This window comes from Parambassis ranga, chromosome 6 (genome assembly GCF_900634625.1).
Source record: "Parambassis ranga chromosome 6, fParRan2.1, whole genome shotgun sequence".
Taxonomy (NCBI): Eukaryota; Metazoa; Chordata; class Actinopteri; family Ambassidae; genus Parambassis; species Parambassis ranga.
Genome location: NC_041027.1, coordinates 7,211,979 through 7,231,058, shown reverse-complemented (window position 1 = coordinate 7,231,058; position 19,080 = coordinate 7,211,979). Strand labels below are relative to the sequence as shown.

At 41.3% G+C, this 19,080-nt stretch overlaps 1 protein-coding gene across 1 annotated transcript in view; it reads right to left on the bottom strand.

The window, feature by feature from the left end:
• mrpl23 (mitochondrial ribosomal protein L23) overlaps positions 1-18,635 on the bottom strand; it is a 31,027-nt gene extending 12,392 nt beyond the window's left edge. Inside the window, exons 1-4 of the mRNA XM_028408053.1 lie at positions 18,503-18,635; positions 17,664-17,786; positions 8,999-9,081; positions 5,199-5,272 (exon numbers count right to left, since the gene is read on the bottom strand). Coding sequence (XP_028263854.1) covers positions 5,199-5,272; positions 8,999-9,081; positions 17,664-17,786; positions 18,503-18,522 — 300 coding nt within the window. The 5' untranslated portion in view covers positions 18,523-18,635. The remainder of the gene's footprint in view (positions 1-5,198; positions 5,273-8,998; positions 9,082-17,663; positions 17,787-18,502) is intronic.
• Between the last annotated feature and the right edge of the window lie 445 nt (positions 18,636-19,080).

The window sequence follows — 19,080 nt, the reverse complement described above, 5'->3', positions numbered from 1 at the left end:
GTTCTTCCAACATACTGTTTCTTTTATACAATTTATGTGTTTTCCAGGCACAATATTTACCAGAACTAACAATTAAAAGGTTTTCCAGGTTTTCCAGGAAGACTGGAAACTCAACGTGCAGAAAATTGTGTTTGTTTGCTTTCTGAGACAACATTCTTCAATTCACTAATCCAAGAAAATATGTGGATCCTAAGTGAAGAACTGACATTTTGCCTTTAGCCTCTGGTATGAGGTCATGATAAACCACAGCACCTCAGGGCAGAGAAATAGTGTGTTTTGTTTTAATATTACCCTTGTCTTGAAGTTTATTAAAGTAAACAGATGAGATTATTTTAGAGTTATGTAAATAGGATAACTCTGGCTGTCTGTGAATTATCTTTAGACTAATAATTACCATAAGAATTTAGGTCCAGGTAACTGGAACTTCTTTACAGCAGCTCCATTGTCCATTTCTCCACTTATATTGACTGATGTGCATGCATTGAATTTGATTAGGATTTACAATACAAAGGGCCTGACTAGTTAAAACAATCTAAGCCATATGGGAGAAAAATAAATTACTAGGGTATGAAGTTAATTGCAATTTTCCTATGATAAATCATTCAGCCCTAAGTGAAAGAGAAAAATGAGTGAGACACAGAGGAGAAGAGAGCACTGGGGGAAAAGTGGCAGAAGTTAAAAATGTTAATTGGTGTGATAAGCAAGGGTGAGGCAGCACAGGGAAGGGAAGGAAGCAAAGCGGCAGACAGGCAAGGCTGTGTGAGGAAAGCCTGTGTTTGCGTGACAAGGTGAAAAGGAGGAAGAGGGAGGGAAGGAGAGCAGAAGCCATCATGATCCAAATAGTTTAAAATAATAAAATTCCACACAGATAAGCAAGATTTCCCCCTCAGCCTGACTGCCTGATTCAGCACCTCTAGCTTTATAAAGCCGGACTTCGGTCTGAGTGGAAAACAGGAATAGCAGGGGAGGGGGTGGTGGTGGGGTCATGGGGATTTGAAACCCCCATCCTGTACCCCTCTCCATCACCACCCTTTAGCTTAGCCAGATACACACAGTGGCACACAACCCTAGAGTGTCGATGGTTAAGCAATGAGGATTCAATAACAAATCGGAGATGAAGAGAGACTAGTGAGAGGAGCTATACAGCAAAACGTTGCCATCTAGTGTCAGTCAAACAGAGAAGAAAGCCTCATTTGGCCACAGCTTTCCTCTCATAATCACTCTGAATTCAGCTGTTTTTCTCTCATTTTCTCCTTCCCTCTTCAGCTGTGTCACCACTCCTCCATGTTTGCCATTCAATGTCTTACTCTGTTTGTCTCCCTTGCTTTCACTTCTTGTCTGTGGAGTAAGCGGGTGTGGAGAGAGTGACTGAGAGGAACATGGGAAATGAGCAATTTGAACGAAGCTGCCACTTACTCTACAAGTGTTGGTCCAACCCGATACCCTGTTTTGTTCTGTGGTCAGGACATTGCTTTGAGGCAGAGTGAAACTGATGCATCTGCACTGCTCTCAATGACCAAAGCTTAGTGCTTTTAGTGGCTGAAACAACTGATTTTATTTAATTAATATGTAAACATATCACAGACAATTATTACTTAAAGGTATTAATTCAGAGCAACTTATGACATCTAAAATATGTTTTTCTGACAGGAAAGAGTATGTACAATTAAGATATCCTAAATTGGGGGGAACTCTGTTGTGACTACAACCAAATTGGTGACATCACTAGTTTATGTGTAAACAAACTTGCTCATTTCGTGGCAACTAAAGGTTAACGTCGTGATAACACCTTGGACCATCTGTGTGCCTGCTCCTCCTTCTGCAGCAGAGTTTTCACTCGTCTGCTTTCGCTGTTTCTTTTCTCCTTTGTATGGAGTGAGCTTTTGTCTACAGTTAAAATCAGATGGGGATTTACACAATAACTCACCATTTAAAAGATGGACTTACAACAATGCTCCCAGACCCCTATATGACTTTCATTAGGTGTATACAGACAGGCAACTAGCATTTAACTAGATTTTGCATTTAATTATTGCATGCCTGATTGTGACACAAGACAAATATAGCCTTCTATTGTGGTTATTATAACGATAGAGAAACATGAAAGACTAAATCACCATTGTGAAGATTCTGAAGAACATGTTGATGTTCATGTTGTCTTGACTGTTCATCAGTCAAGACAGCAGTCAATTTAAAGCTGTAACGGCCTCTGCTATCAGTCCAGCAACACAAAAAGATGCAGTGCTCTTCTGCCGCTTACACAACATAAAAGCAAAGCACAAAATGAATGCAACAGTTACGCCTCGAATAAACTGGGTGAAAGGGGTGAATGGTCGTCAAACATGCAATAGAGGCTAGCTGCCCTCACTGACATTTACATTTTTGAATCATGTGCTTCTCTTACTTGCTGTGTTTTAATTTGTTTGTAATACACAACGTGACACAGCAGTAAAAACATATAGATAGATATCAGGCCAGTCAGCTGAAATGCTGACTGGCCTGATATCCCATTCATATATTCTCAGCACCACCCTCCACAAGCTTTCAACATGCACTCGGAGCATTCAGCCCACTGAAGTGCAGTAGCAGGCACCAGCCAGCCTGCAAACGAGCTGCCACTCCAAAGAGAGAAAATAACTCTTCTTACACAAAAAAACTTACCACAACCTTTTCATTTACATGCCAGGCAGAGAGTCCTTTATCGTAAATGTTTGACTGACAACAATGTTGCAGCACAATGACTGAAAACACTGAAAAATGACTATAATTTGAGAAGCTGAGTGCTTTCTCTTTCATGAAAAGCACCAGCATGTGTTTACAAAGGTTTCAAATAAGAGCAAGGTTTAACTGGAAATGGTGGCACAGCACACTCAAGCTGTGAGATGGGCCAAGAGAATTTAATGAGGGTAAACCACAGGATCTGACATGCATTATGAATATGCTAGGCTGCAAAGAAGGCTTCTTGCCTAGTAAGAGGATTTGCTGCAAACATACTACAGGTTTTCCTGATAGTTAATAGCAGAGTATTTCTAAAAAAACTAAGGAAATTGTTATTACAGAGAGATATAGTAGACCAGACAAGAAATCTAATTACACCTACTCTATATGAAGTAATGTCTACAACAGAGGTCAAAAAGTGCAATCCAGAATCAGATTTTCCAGCGTCTGCCATTTATAGCATCAAATAGATGGAACAATATGAGTTGACTGCGAAAATCTGAAACAAGTGTTACCCTGAGCAAAGCAGCTAGAATTAGCACTCAACTACGCCTAGCGGTACATCAAAGCACCCTGAACACACCAGTCCTACTGAAAAGCAGTCAGGTCTAAAACCATTCTAATAGACTGCACAGTTTTCATTTTGTGCTGCTGTTTTTGTCACCCCACCACCAGCACCACCACCTTGTCTCATACACACAGCCTTATCCCCCTCCCACTGATTACTTTGCCCCGTCTCTGGACCTCCCTGCTCTGGCATGACTCCATCATGGCCTTAGTCACCTCCCCTGCACACCCCTCATAGCCTCTTACACACATATACACACTTTCCCACACACTGTGCATATTTCACACATGCAGACACTATCTCTTCCCCTGATACTGGGGTCCCCCCTAAGCCTGAGGAAAATGGCCGTCACGGAACCCCGCTAACGGGAGGCCTCCCCTTGACCACAAACCAAGAGTAAGGAATGAGAGAGAAAGAGAGCGCAAATGCTGCAATATTAGCTGATGGAGGGGAGAGAGGAGGGAGAGGGAAGGATGAGGGTAGTAGAATAGGGGGACCGCGGTGTGAGCATCTACCCACAGAACACTCTCCCACATGTGGAGTCAATTAGGAACAATCTTGTTTTCTACCGACCGCTGCAAAGAAAGGAGGGTTTTCTGGGGCTCTGTGTGTGAGTTTGTGTGAGTATGTGTGAGAGAGTGAGGTAGAAATGGGAGTTGAGTGAGCATGTTTTTCACAAAACCTGCCAGAGAAATGGGCCGGATATTCGGTTTTATATCAAGTGATTTTAAGCACAACGAGCCTGCATCTCATGATTTCTGCCTGCTGTTCACCATTAAATGAGCACAACTTGAGAAACCTGAAACATGACTGCAACTACAGAGCAATGACAGTCATGTAGTATCATGTAAAACAGTAGTCCTCAAGGGTGTAGCGTGCGTGAGTGATGCACATGTGTCACAGGTGTGTGTGTTCTGCATCCTCACACCTATCATTGTTATGCATGTCTGGTGAGACCAAAGCATCACCGCTGACTCTGCTGGGAATTCCAGATGCACACAAAATCACAAGCCACTTCGTTGGTGACAGACAAGAGGAAGTCTCCCCTTTAAAAGATTAATGGCTGCTTCAATTATGTATCCTCTTTCAAATTGTCGTGTTTAGACAGTTTTCATTATTCATCCGTTTCAAGATTGATGGCTCCCAGTCGAGTGGGCGGTGTGGCGTAAACAAGTGTCTACACCACTGTTGATTTATCTGGGCAAGATCAAAAACGCCAGGCACAAAACAAAGGTTCCTTCCTTTCCAAATATGCATCAAAGTCACATTAAAACAGCGACTTTTCTGATATTTTGGAGAAAGGTTTGTGTGATTTCAAAGAGTGGTTGCTTCCTGACCCAAAGCTCACCTCAAACACAGGTGTGAAGGGAATTGGATCCAGCATGCTGCCATCAGAAGCGTCCCATCAAATAGGCATGCACTAAGTGCACACAATTTTCTGTATTCCATGGCACAACACATACATAAAGAGAGAAAAGCTATGCCAGATGATAACCATTTTTCAATATTTGCTGTAATAAGTCTGGCATGTAACCAAATGAATCTTACACCCTTAGGCCCTTCAAGAACCCAGGCTGCTGCTTTCTCAATAGGGCAGCCAGAGTGTGTGAACCACACCGGAGAGAGAGAGAGAGAGAGAGAGAAAACAAGCCTAGCTAACCCTCCTAAAGCAGTACATCAAACATAGCCCTTGACAGAAAATGTAAGGTATGCAGGACCCTAAAATGGCTAAAAAAAATAATAATATATATAGTGGACTGGGTGTGAAGGGAGAGAGTGTTATTGTGGTGACATCTCCAAGTCCCACTGTGTATCAGAAAGGAGTCAGTGAGCTAATGTTACTCACAAAACACACTAAACAGAAGGGATAGGGAGTAGGAGGATGAGTGTATGTGTATTTATGTCTGCTCACCAGTTGAACGTAGGCTACTTTATAGTCTGGTTGCTTAACCCTCTGATTCAGGTGATTCCTCTTCTTGTTGGAGCCTGAGAAACACATAGAACAATAGAACAATATGTATTATTCTTGTTAGAAAACAAAAAAACATATATTTATAAAACATATATTTTTCTAGAGGACACTCTGAAATACTAAGGGCAGAAGGAGCACCCAGAGAAACACAACTCAAGGAACTGACCCTGCCCCAAACTCCCCAGATCCTAATCAGACTGAGCTTCCAATGGATGCATCTTAACAAGCTCATTGAACAAAGACTCCACCTTCAACCAACAGGTAAAAGGAAAAGCTGCTAGCATCTTAGTGTCACCACAGAACACCCCCTGAGTTCATGACCTGACAGGTCAGAGCTGTTCTAAAAATCCCTGGGGGACCTACACAAAAGTAGGCAGGTGATGCTGTGGCTCATCAGTGCAGTTAATTAGTAAATTGTCCATAGCCTTATCCTGACATTGGCTTCCCGAACACCTATTACAAATGTATATCAGACACATAACAGACAAGTACCGATATTGTTTTTTTCCCTTTTTGTGCACATACAAAGGACAGAATGCATGTGTGACTGTGTGTATGGTAAGGCAGGCCTGATTTTGTTGACCATGGAACACAGGTTAACCTCTTCCCCAGCTGGAGATGATAATGACATCATCCTCTCTTCTGTCAGACCTCTCCAAGTCTGGAAGTCAGGGGACTCAGGGAGCTGCTGAGTGTGTGTGTGTGTAAGTAGGCAGACAAGGGGCTTTGCTTCAGATAAATCAAAAAAACATTTTTACTAAACCTAAAGGCACTTTGTGCAGGTATGTGAATCTTTACAGCAAAAACTATTAGGATGAATATGATGACCGGAGGATCAAAAGGTTCGTCTCTGCCTGAGGACTCTGATCTCAATGAGACCCTGGTGGTCAAGTCAACAGCCCCTCTGAGAAAACTGCCATTGCCATGGGAACAGTTTATGACCTGAAAAACAAGGGAAACATTCCACTGTAATGAGTCATTTGTGTGTGCGTGTGTGTCTATGTGTGTGTGGTACGTGTAGCTAGTAATCACTAGCCAGGCAGCCCACTGCTCAGGGAAAGCCCTAAGCAGGGTTGTAAAACACCCCCTCCACCCCACCATGGCTAAGTGGAGGCCCCTGTGTGGCTGGGAGACAGAGGTAACAAAGTGTATGAGCCAATGTGTGTGTGCGTTTGGTAGAGCAAGGTAAGACCCTGATCTGTCACCACATAAACAAAAAAGTAAGACAAGCAGACACAGTTGCACACCTCTTACTTTGTGTAGTCCTTTTGTAACACTTATAGACACACAGACAGAACTTTCATACAACACTCGCAAACGCAAGCACAATTTCTCCCACTTTGAGATTGCGGTTTGGCAGCCAGCTATCACGTTACAAATCCCAGACCGGAGGGGTAACCATGGCAACTCCTTCCAAAATACCCCTGCCGCACATGGAGGGAAGAAAGGGTTGTTTGCACCCCTTACTCTCCTCAGCCTATTCCAGTCTTTACACTGCCAATGGAGTGGAACCCCTGACGCAGACAGGGATACCTTCTCTGACGCACCTCGGGATAACCAGGGGCCCTAAGCCACCCTTTCTTTTCTGTTGTCCCCCCAAAGTTAACTGCCTTCCTCCCACCAACACCACCAAGGGGCTTTCCTTTTTCCCTTGGCTTCTAATGACACAATCCTAATAAACAGTGTTAATTGGTTCTCCACACTGTAGGCTAGGCTAATCTACGCGCCTCTCTCATCCTCCCTCCCAGTCACCTTTCCAGTTTCTCCACCAGAAGTAGAGGGGGCTCCTCTCGGCCCTTGAGGCACAGCAAGTGGGTTTAGCGTCTTTCTCCCCAGCTTCAAGCCACCCAAATGTCCTCCCCTTCTGTTCTGCCATGAATTATTTGCAAATTCCTCAAATTGTAGAAAGTCTCCTTATCAGTTCATGCAAACTTAAGCTGTTTCCTCCCTCATGTAACACCAGGGGAATGATTAAATCCATGATATAACACTGGCTTTGGTTCTATCATCGTCCTTGATGAGGGGGCAGGAGCACGGATTTAGGCTTTGGATGAATGTGGGGTGGATGAAGTGGCAAGATTGTAAGTGAATAGTATGCGTTTGTGTGCTGGAAGTGTGGGGTGTCCTGGGACAGCTGGAGGCTGGAGTGCTGCTGCAGCAGATTGTCAGATAAGCAGCTGTGTGTGTGTTAAAGGGAAAGTGGACGCAGGCATGCTAACCACTACCGCAACTAGCCGCTGGAACACACTCCCACTCCTGCTTGCCAGTGGAAGACCGTCTACATTGTAAGCTGAAATTGCTAAAGGCCACTAACCACCACGGAGTGTCTCCAAAACAGAATCAATTAAGACTTTATACGACTTCTTCTTCTTCTTAGACTTCTGTGAACCCCACACAACACAACCAAACTTACAGAGCTGCCAACTGACCAAACAAGAATTAAGATGAACATGTCTAGGAGTCCATAGACTGCAGATGGACAAACCTGCATTACATTACACACAGATCTTCTAAATTTTGATCTAAACTGATCAAAGACAACAATCTGATATCTGTTGTGAAGGAAGGGCCCTGTGTTTTTGAAAACTGTGTAAATGTAATCATGAATGGGGAAAATATCTATAGAGAACATTTTTGTGCACCTGTCTGAAAATATTTAAATTTCTAATGTGAAAATGGACATTTTCAACACTACGGGCAATGACTCTTTTTTGGAGTTGTTAAGCCTAAATCTATGAGCATTTCCAACAGAGCTAAAGAAAAATACGCACAACAGGTGGATTACACTGAAGGACAAGTTTCATATGATGTTGTGTGTGCACATCTGTCTGTGTGAGTGAGTGAGCACCATTTGCTCAGTGTCTTCACAACGGCTGCAGTACAAGCCAACTATTAACAAACAAGACTTTCACTAAAGAGCCACCCACAGAGGTCTTAAGCACATAAAAAACATAGTCCCCACCACAATAGCAGCAAAACTGAGCAAGCCACTCAGGGGAGTGGCAAAAAAAAAAAAATCAATTTAACATAACATGACCTGGATGAAAGAGAGCGTCCACAGACAGCTGCAGTACAACTTTAGGATTTTAATTTGAATGAAATGTTTGTGGCTTGGTATCGCATACTGTGTATCAAGTAATTTCACCACTCTGTTTCAACAGACTTGATGGATTGCATGTCTTTACATAGATGTACATGTCTCATGGTGTTACAAACACAACAATGTGCTTCCACCACTAGTCTTTCTGTTGGCAATGTTATTTTAATCTTAAATGCACAATGACACTGCATTTACTTTGATGTGACCAATAAAACACCCTCTACCCTTGAAACCCTCTACTAACCACTATACAGAAGGTCATGTTTATGCAAGTTATCCCACCCAGAGGGTGGAGTTATCACACACACATTAACCTTAGGTACTGATCTCAATATGCTGGACTGTAAGCAGAAATAATGACAGAGAATTACAATATAAATGTGCGTTTTATATCAATAATGAATCTTTTATGTGAAGCAGAGGTTTTGGACTTGATTCAGATTTGACCTGTGAACAGTCAGATCTGTTTCAAAAAGCTCCAATAACAATTAAGCCCAAACATAACAACAACTTAGAGAGAAAGAACACCAAGCCTGGCAGCGGCATGATGATATTTTATGAGGCAGTGTCAACCACTCCAAGTTCTGTTAATGTTAATAGCTCTCTGAAGGTGCTCGTGCAAAGCAGTGGAGACACTCACCATACTGTATCCTGGTACGGACTGTTCCCACAGGGACATTATAGATCTTCTCCAAGTAGTTCTTTATGTCACACTTGGTCATTCTGTCCAAACAAATTCACAACAGAGAAAAGAAAAGAGAACAGTGGTTAAGCAATGATTCTAGAATCGGCACATACATGCAGTAAGGAGGGAGTTAAGTGTGTTTGGGGACATAGAGACATGAAGGGAGATGTCAAGGTTGCATTTTAACACTTGCAGCGTTACATGCTGACATTTGACACCACGTTCATTTAATTGACACCTACAAAGAAATAACGGTGCCCATTTCCACCTTGCATTCCCATAAACTCTACTGTTACATTATCTACTGTAACAGATGGGACACTCCAGTACAAACCCATATTCAGCTCCTGCTCAATGGAGCATAAAGTGGGGAAAGGCGAAATGTGAGCGTCAGTGTTCATCCAATTAGCTGTCTGCAAGTATCGATCGCAACTGGTGAAACCCTACACAGGAAGTGGGCCTGGCACCAACTGATCCAGCAGGCCAGCCTAGCTAAAGCTAGCCCACTGGGCAGCATTTGGAACAGATTTGTCTGACCAGAGGAAGAAAGGCTTTTAACTGCTAATCAATCTAGCCAATTGGATTAGCCTGGTAGAAAGCATTTCCCAAATGCGTCTGACAAAGTGCTTAATAGCGACGCCGTGGTCTGACATGAGTGCCTCGGATATGGCATCTTCTATCACCTCATATGTTTCATTGATAGACCAATATAATGTAACATCCACTGCTGTCAGATGAAACGGCACGAAACATTGAGTTGCTGTAACAATATTAGGTGAGGCAAACATTTGCATGAGAAAATCTGTGAACAAAGACTCTTTGTACCTAAGAGTGATGTAATACATGTTTCCATGCTGTACAAACAATTGCCTTTTCCTCTATAATAGGCTAAAGGTTGGCAAAGCTAACACTGATGTACTAGAGCACTTCTATTTGACCTGCTAAGCTGAACTGAGAGAGGTAAGCTTAACATTTATAATACTTGACTAAGTATTTCCACATATTTTCACTGCTACACAAACCAGGATGGTTTGAAGTGGTTTCTTGTATATGATAGCTCTCTACGAAACAGAAACTTTAGGCGGCTGCCTCAAGTTTCAGGAGACAAGCTTTCACTGAATTCTGCATCTCAATCGTGCTCCAGGACCAGTAGTAGTGTCAGTATGGCGGGGTTTCTGCATTCCTGTGCAAAGAGAGGTGTAAAGGATCCTAAGGTCTGTTTTAAACTTATTTTCCTCCCTCTACCAAGTCAAAGGGAAAGCGACGTGTTTCCTGTGGCATGCAGATGCACCTTTCTGCTCCATTTGCACCCGCCTCCCCCATAACCCCCATCTCACAGTGTGTGTGTGTGTGTTTGTGAGTGTGCCAGAGGCCAGTGAAACGGAGCGGAGTGACCAGGGGTACTTGAGATCAAGAGAGGAAGAAAGAGTGATTGCGCTGAGAGTCGGGTTTTCCTAGAAAGCAGGGGTGGGGAACTGGAAGAGAGGAAAGTGGCTTGGGGACTGTGAGGTCTCCTCTGGATCATTAGCAAAGGGAACGCTGATCCTGATTAATGAGGAGAACATTTGCGAAATCCCAGCTGCTTTTACCTCTCCAATTATCCAGCCACCACAAACAAAGAGACAGTATATGAGGCATGCCTAAGCACAGCAATGTCTGTTACTCAGCAAAAGACATTCATATATATATTTTTGTATATATTATATTATATTATATATTCTATGTTAATATGTATGTATACATATGTATATATAATAAAGGTAGAAATAGCTAAAAAAATGAGAAGTAAAACCATAAAAACTAAAGGTTTAACTTCTAAAATCTATGAATATTGTTTTTAATTTGTCAAAGTTTAAGGTTTCTCTAAAATGTGTTAGGAAGATGGACTGGCCGGTTATTTCTGAACAGAGAGCAAGAGTCTTGTTGAGTCTCATCCCGTGCTTACAAATGGACTCATTCATCATTTTCCCTTCCCAGTATCATGCTCTAGGAGTGTCCACTACTGCAAAGGAGAGAAAACTAGCTTCTCTACCAAGTGCACTTACACTCGGTTTTCTAGACAGTTAATGCAAATGTAAAAAGAGCTGTGGTGCAACAGGTAGAGATCATAGAGCACATCCAGCAGATCATCAGGCACATTGTTCCCAAGCTATACATGAATAAAAGAAGATCTTAAACTTATTTTTTCTTTAGATTGGCCTAACAGCAACATATGTTACATTGGCTCACTACTGATAGAACAATGTCCATCAACTACAAAAGCTGTTGGATGTTGGTATGCCTATCTACAGACTAGAATACCCTGCTCAGAAATGATCTTAATACCATGTACCAGACAAGTCAAGCTGCTCAAACTTAAATTACAACCAGTGATTGGCAGAAAATGGCAGACTGAAGGCAGTTTGCTAAAGCCCTCTAGGGTACTACATTGTTGGAGGCGATGTGGACACTCTTTGCAAGTTGATGTCTACATTTCTGCAAGCCGATTTTTATTCAGCTAACAATACCAATATTACAGATGCAGCATAATAACACCCCTGAAACATGAAACACCATCTTCATTGACAAGAAAAACATGTAGTTAGCTGGGTGCTCTCAACAAAGCCCTGATCGCAACATTGCTTCAGGCAGGGATTATATGGGGACACTTGAGCCACAACTGAAAAACTGTGAGATGCTTGGTACACTTTAAAATGGTGACATTTTGAAGACAAAAAAACATACATTATGTTTTTGTTTTCTTTCCTGTTTGTTTACTGCCCTTTGTATGTCATTGCTAGATAGATATAACCAATTCATGGCAATAGTTTTGCACTTCACAGATTTTGTTTCAGAGGGTCATGACACATAGTACTAGAACACAAACACTCATAAATACATGTGCAGGCATTCTATTACATAGCTCTTTTTTCAGTCAATACATGAGTCCCATCTGAGCTACAAACTACAATCTAGTCTGAGAGAATGCCTTGGGCAGAAAGCTAAGGAGAAAATGTCAAGTTAAGTGTGTACATAAACAAGGCTAAACTTAGACAAAGGGCGTGGTGTCTCCAACAGTGATGCAGGCAGCATCTGATCATCATCCCAGTATAAACACCCATCTGACTCCACAAGCTAACCTTTCACACTTCTGCCTCTCAGGAAGAATTAAAACATGTCTCCAGCAACTGCTAAGGCTAAGGGCATAGTTCCTCAGCAACTGGTATATATTTATACGCAAACACACATGCTACAAAGATTCCTTGGCCAAGATCATGAAAGAACTCCAAACACAAAACCTAGAAGGGCATCAGATGACGCAGACGATGGATTAGGTTCAATTATGGTCTGTTGTTGCCAAGCAGGTTAAAAGCAGGCACACTGGTTTCATTGTCAGAACACAATTTCAAACGTTATATTGCATTGTTCAGGGCGAAGTGTAAAACCTCATGTACTATCAAGTGGTGTTTGACGAAAGACAGGATGCCTTTGTTGTGCACTGCTGTGACATAGTTGAGTGTGACAATACAGCAGATTCGTCAATCTGCACGTTAACCCAAACACCTCTGTCTGCTGCTTTCAAATGTAACCCTCCCCTACAAGGACTCCACATGCTCCTGGATATCTCTTGTTCTTAATTGTGGACTGACTCACACTAAGCCAGGAAAACTATGCATATCAGTTCCAGTAGTTAAAGGCAGTCCACTTACACCTGTGCTCCAAAAGCATATGAGAGAACTGGGTAAAAGGGCACAAATGGAAAAGTGCAAGACAGGACAGACACAGCTTTGACAAAAAATCTGTTCACATGGACTACTGCATGCACCTGATCTATTAATATGCTGGATATGCTGGATCTACCAGATTGGTCAGAATGATCTTATAATAATGATCTATTAAAGAAATAATACAAATATATATATGTAAACTGACTGCAGAATTTTTTGAATATGTTAAATTAAAGCAGAAATTGAATTTAGGATAAAAAAGTGGCTTTGGTCTCTGAACTACCCCATTCATGACAACTCAAAACATAATAATAAATAAATTACATAAAGACCTATGAACAATTCATGCTGTGCCTACTTTGAATGACAGGTTTCAGTCTCAAAATCTCAAATGTGTGCATGTACAAAACATCAGCTTACAGAGTTTGACCTGAAGTGACCTACTTACACAGACGGGGAACGCAAACCCCAATTAGCTACAAAATAATTAGTTTAGCAACAGAAATGAGAACAACCAAATTAATGTAAAACAAAAAAAAAAGAACGTATATTGTTCTGGTGGCTTCATTTTTTCGGTTTAAATCATCACAGTGTTTCAATTTTTTTCTACAAAAACGTGAGCACTCCGCTGTGTAAACAGAATTCCATGCCAGTCATTGTAAATTTGTCGTCGCTATAATAACAATTGATGCAACAAAATGGAGAATCCTTGTCATGTATTCCTTGCTTACAGATTAACGTTACTTTGAATAGGGATGATTCAGTGACCATGGTACTTCTTGTGGCTACCATGAATCCTTCTTAGAAAGGTTGCTTATTTTAGCGAGTTGACTTGGCAAACCACTGGAAGGCTTTTAATGTGGCTCCTTGTTTGATAGAAAATGGTTTGCATCTACTTTGGGGGCTTTTTATAGTGCCTTTCTTGGTTTGCAGATTAACTATGAGACTAGCCAGAGACTGGAAAAGAAGACATTGAGGAGATGGAGGATTCCAGGAATCTAATCGCTTCAAGACTCCAGCAAGTTACCTCTTATTACCTTAAAAAAAGGCAATCAATCAACCAATCATGGTGACTGCAAACCCCCATTTAAAGTGAGACAAATATTAATTAGTCACTTTCTTGACAGAACATGCTAAACATGGGGACAAATACCAAGATTTCCCATCACTGAGTGACAGACAGGGCAAGAGCAGATGCACCCTCATATCAGTCAGTTGCTTTTGACATGTAGTGTTGCATGTTTTAATAAGACTTTATGTATAACCTATGCACACACTAATGTAAACTTTAAGGGTACAAAGCAGTCCTCATACAGTACACACACATACAGTACACGCACACAGATGAGATCAAAGTACATTGTGTCAGAGTGGCTTGGTGGTGAGAATGAAACAGGAGAGTTGTTTTCTGCGCAGATGAAAGGCAAAAGAAAGCCGCTCCTCATTGTCAGCCTGCCCATTGTCAGGTTTGGGTTGAAATATGCACACTCTCTTCTTTAACCCTCCCATCTACATAGACAATACACACAGAGAAGTTGCTCAACACTAAGTATCAAGATCATAATAGCAGACTTTGTTTAGAGGGAAAGCCATTGAGGAACCTGAGACCTGAGAGCATAAGAGCAGCGTGTGAAGGATTACATTTATTGTTCAGGGTCAGGTTCGACAATAGAACAGTAATAGATCAAAGACCAGGTCATCGGGAGTCACTAGACTCATTACAGATTGATGGGTCAGTAAAGTCAGTAACACTCATCTCCCAGCTGGTTAAATGGCTTCGTGATATTAACTATTGTATAAAAAAATATCCAGTTTCAACATATGTTTATTGTGGAGCAGGTGACAGATACAGGGAGCGCTGCCATGGCTATCATAACAGCGGTTAATCCAACAGGTACTAAACAGTTGTCAAGACTGGAAAGATACTGTGAGCTGCTGTGTAACAGGGTCAGTTCAAGTCTGATTACAGTGTGAAACCACAGCATGGTCTGGTTTCATAGTTATTAGTCTGCATAGCATGAAATGTGACTGAGTACTAAACTGAATACAAATTTCAATGCTGTGTTCTTTTCTTTGTGTGTGTGTTTGTCTGCACTGGCCTCTAGCCATGCCAGGTGAGGTGAGGTAAAAGAGGTGTGCGTGGGTGTAAACCTAGAAATTTGATGATGTTCTAGAGCAGAGAGGAAATACTTACATAGCACAAAGGGTTTGAGAACAATCAAAAAGACAAACAAATACTTCCCTCTAGCAGGCAGAAGGAGAATTACGAGGGAACACAGCCCAGGTGTCTCAAACAACAAGTGCCAAAGAGGGATTGGTTTTGGACACATAGCAAAGCGTTTAAGAAAAGCACAATAAACAGCTGAGCCCAAGGTCGGACAGAGGGAATGGACAGAGAAAGACATGCACAGATGCTTATGGGTGATATCACAAACAAGTAGGAAAACTAGAAAAAGGCTAGACAAACAGCTATGGATGGAGATAAAGGCCACCTTGTGTTATTGCTTTGAGAACGTCAACATTACCACTTCTCATTAACATCTGCTCAGCTCTACAATTTACCCACGCTCACACCACCTACCATCAAGAATCATAACTACAACAGCTTTCACTGCCACAATGAGTCAGACTTATCAATAAGCTGGGAGTGGGAGTGATATTTGGATTGTGTCATTGTCGCCCTATGTGTGTCCATTTACTACACTGTTTGTGTGAAAAGCAAAAAGATAACAAGTGCTTCAAGGACACACTAGAGGCCCCAGCAGCGTATCAATCAGCTACACACCTCTCACAGGCATCAAAGACTGCAAGAAAGAAAAAAGCCATACACACCCTTATAAACACACGCACCCTGCATTTACCCACTTTTGTGCATATATACACAAGGACACACACCATTCTCACAATCTGACTCACCCACTGACAAACATGCGCGTGCATATGCGTGCACACACACATGCGCACACACACACATACTACTCACAATTATATAAGCACCCTAGGAGTTTGGCAGACAAGAGGCAAGAATCAGAGTGGGAGGCCAGGCACCTGGATGAACAGATTATGGTCTAAACCCCACCAGAGACACATAGATGATCTGCCTCAAACTTCAATTTTTCTCCCCAGTGTGGGCTAAGGGCCCCTCTTCGCCTGAGGAGTGCCGCTAACCTCACTGACCTTGGCTTGCCGAAGTAGACAAAATCAGCTCATCACTTTTAAGTGTTGACTGGTAAGGACCTCCTGATGTAATTTATGACAGAATATGTATTGTTTTAAATCATCAAACTGAGACTTTCAAGCATTAGGATCATTTGTTTGCAAAATTTGGCAGGCAGTTAAGTGGATCACTCCATTAGATAGAAGAGTTTTGGAGAACGATCAAGAACATTTTATTTTCTGTGAAGAGAGTAAGGCTGGATGACTAATTCTTGACATCTTGCCATCTTTAACTTAACATGAACTTCCACTACAGAGGCGCACAAAAGCCTTTTTGGACCTTCCTTCCCACATACACCCAATGACAGCCTTTTTGCAAGTCATCATTGCAACTAACCTCATTAAAGGCAGCCATAAAGTGGTACAAACTGTCTACACTGTTAAGGACTGATGCCTCTGTTTCTGTTCTTGATGTTGTCACACCACCTGGTGGACACAATGCCCAACTCTAGGTACATACCATTTTGTCTAGCGTGGCTGGTGCAGTGCCAGTAAAAACAAATTATTGCAGCCTGAAACGTGAAACACATGTTCATTGTATCACAGGTTTGACTGAGTTTTCTATAGAATTAATTTACAGCCGGTGCAAGGCAAAAGCTTCTTTTGTATTTTTTCTGAGGAAACACTGTAAATTTTGCAAGAGGGTTAGATGGTCACTGGGGTGTTATTAGTCCTCAAGGTTACGGTTCATGTGATAAAAAAAACATCCTGCTGAAAAAATGAGGTGCTCTGAAAAACCTTGTACAAGAAAATAGTACATTATGTACAAGTACGGTAGGTGAGACATTTGTGGCAGATCCAAGTCTACAATTTCTCAATTGGATCAATCCACAAGCTTCAATTCACATGAGGTTACACTCTTGAAAGGACCTAATGTACTGTATATATACAGTACATTACAAAGTATATATACTTTAGGGCTGCACAAAGAAAAAAAAATCCTAACATTGTACTGGAGTTTAAATTAGTATAGATCAGATCTAATTTAGAAATGGTTTACTTTCAATGGACAGTGTCAGCTTTAGATTAGTAGGCAAAAATATTGACAATCTGATCTGAAAAACTGCATGTTAGAACTTTAGGACAGATGTGACCAGAGGCTGATAGTGGTGGTTTGCAAAGCACATTAAGGCATTAACGGAACAGTCGAATTCTAATGAGAAATGGGATTAGTCAATCTCCAATTCACCCACATTACGATTGTCTTAGTACTGAAGTGGATTATATAACAAACAAAATGCACTAACTGTGGCAAACACACTGTTATTGTTTTACTCGTGTCACAAACATATAATAACAGGCCACCTTGATTTTTAGACACTGACTGCTAAGATCTAAAAACAATCTTTTCATCTATGCGTGTCTATTGGTAAAAAAAAGGAGCGATCACGTTTGGTTAAATTACATGTAGTACAATCAATTTACCTGAAGATGGTGTAATAAATTAGACAAAAGCATAGGCCTTCAGTCCTTTGCACAGTTTACTTAATTATTTAGGTACCCGTAATAAAAATAAGGTTGAATTTAACTCAAGCACATTACTTTGTGGTGACCCCCACCACACACTCTACTGTTAACACAGCCAGAATGGAACTAGCTAACAACATGATAAAACATAGATACTAGTATAGCATTGTAGTGCACCTTTGCTTTTCCTTTAGTTTAAATTACAGTGACATTTATAGGCAAAGACTTACTCCATTGGAATGCGGAACTGGACAGTGTCAGGAGGCTGCTCTTTTCCTGGTCTCACCAGAGTCAGGAACCAGTTGGGTCTGAAGATTCTCAGCTGGGGGTTACCCAACTGGTAAAGAGGGTAACTGAATGGAAACAAGAATACTGATCGTTCAAAAACATCCTGCAATATTTCTTATGGCCATAGTCTAGCAACAGGGAATGAATGAATGAATGAATGAATGAATGAATGAATGTCTTTATTGTCATTACACAGAGAGACACAACAAAGCAAAAAAGTCGGCCCTCTGACCATATCATGGGTAATAAACTACTATTATTGTACTGCAAGTGCGTGCTTCTCATAGCAAAACAAAATGTGATACAATCAACAATGTTAAATTTCCACTGGATCCTATTCGTCAAGCTAAGTTTCTCTAAAAACCAAATATCACAAATCAAATTAGCGATGTAATTCTGCCGGCTTGTTGCATCGCTAATGTAGATTTAGTTGTTTCTCCATCTACAGAACACTGCAGCCACCCGAGCTACGATAGCCGCATGTTTGTTGTCGCATGGTTTATGGTTTGTTTTTAGCATAGCTAGCTAACGAGGGTAATGTCCTTGTGCGTGACGTTATTTAAAACACCAGGGAGCAGTGTTCTCTGCTTAAATCGCACTGACAACGTACAAAAGTAACAAAGACAATATGTGCGAGCAGCTACATTAAACATACAGGACAGCTGGACGCCTAAGACATGCTAACCTTAGCTGTATTAGCTAACAGAATGGCTAATAACAGATGCAAAATAATATTTTCCTCCGCGTTTACATGCTGCAAATAAAGGTACTTGATACTTACCACAGTCTTGTTACTGGCATTTCTGTTGGCGTGTTGGTAGGGTAAGCTAACAGACAGTTGTTTTGTAGTTTTTTCAAGGTTGTTGTGAAATGCTACACGTGCATGAAGGTACTTCCGGGAAAAATGAAGCTGCGCAGGCGCAATGGATTTCTCGGTGCCCTTGAGTTAAGTTCACAAGGCTGCAGTATGGATGTCAGGAGAACACACTGACACTGTTGATGTTGATTTTTTGGATGACTCAAAATATGATAGTGCTGCAACTTAAGGATGTGAATTCAACCAGTCATTGTCCCCAGCGTTTCACAGTATAATCTGATTCTGTATTAATTTTACCATTTTGAAACATGCAATATCATATCAACCATATCACCTGGTCAAAACTAAGCATAGTTTTCATCTTTTTGCATTCTTTTAATTACACACATAAGGAAATGAATATGTATAATTATGTTTTTGACTCTATGTTAAACATTTTAATATGCAGAAACTTATTATTGTCAAAATAGATAAAGATAAAAGTCTTTTTTCCCCACAGACACTTATGATCAGCGTGACCTACTGTTTTACCTTCTGATTCG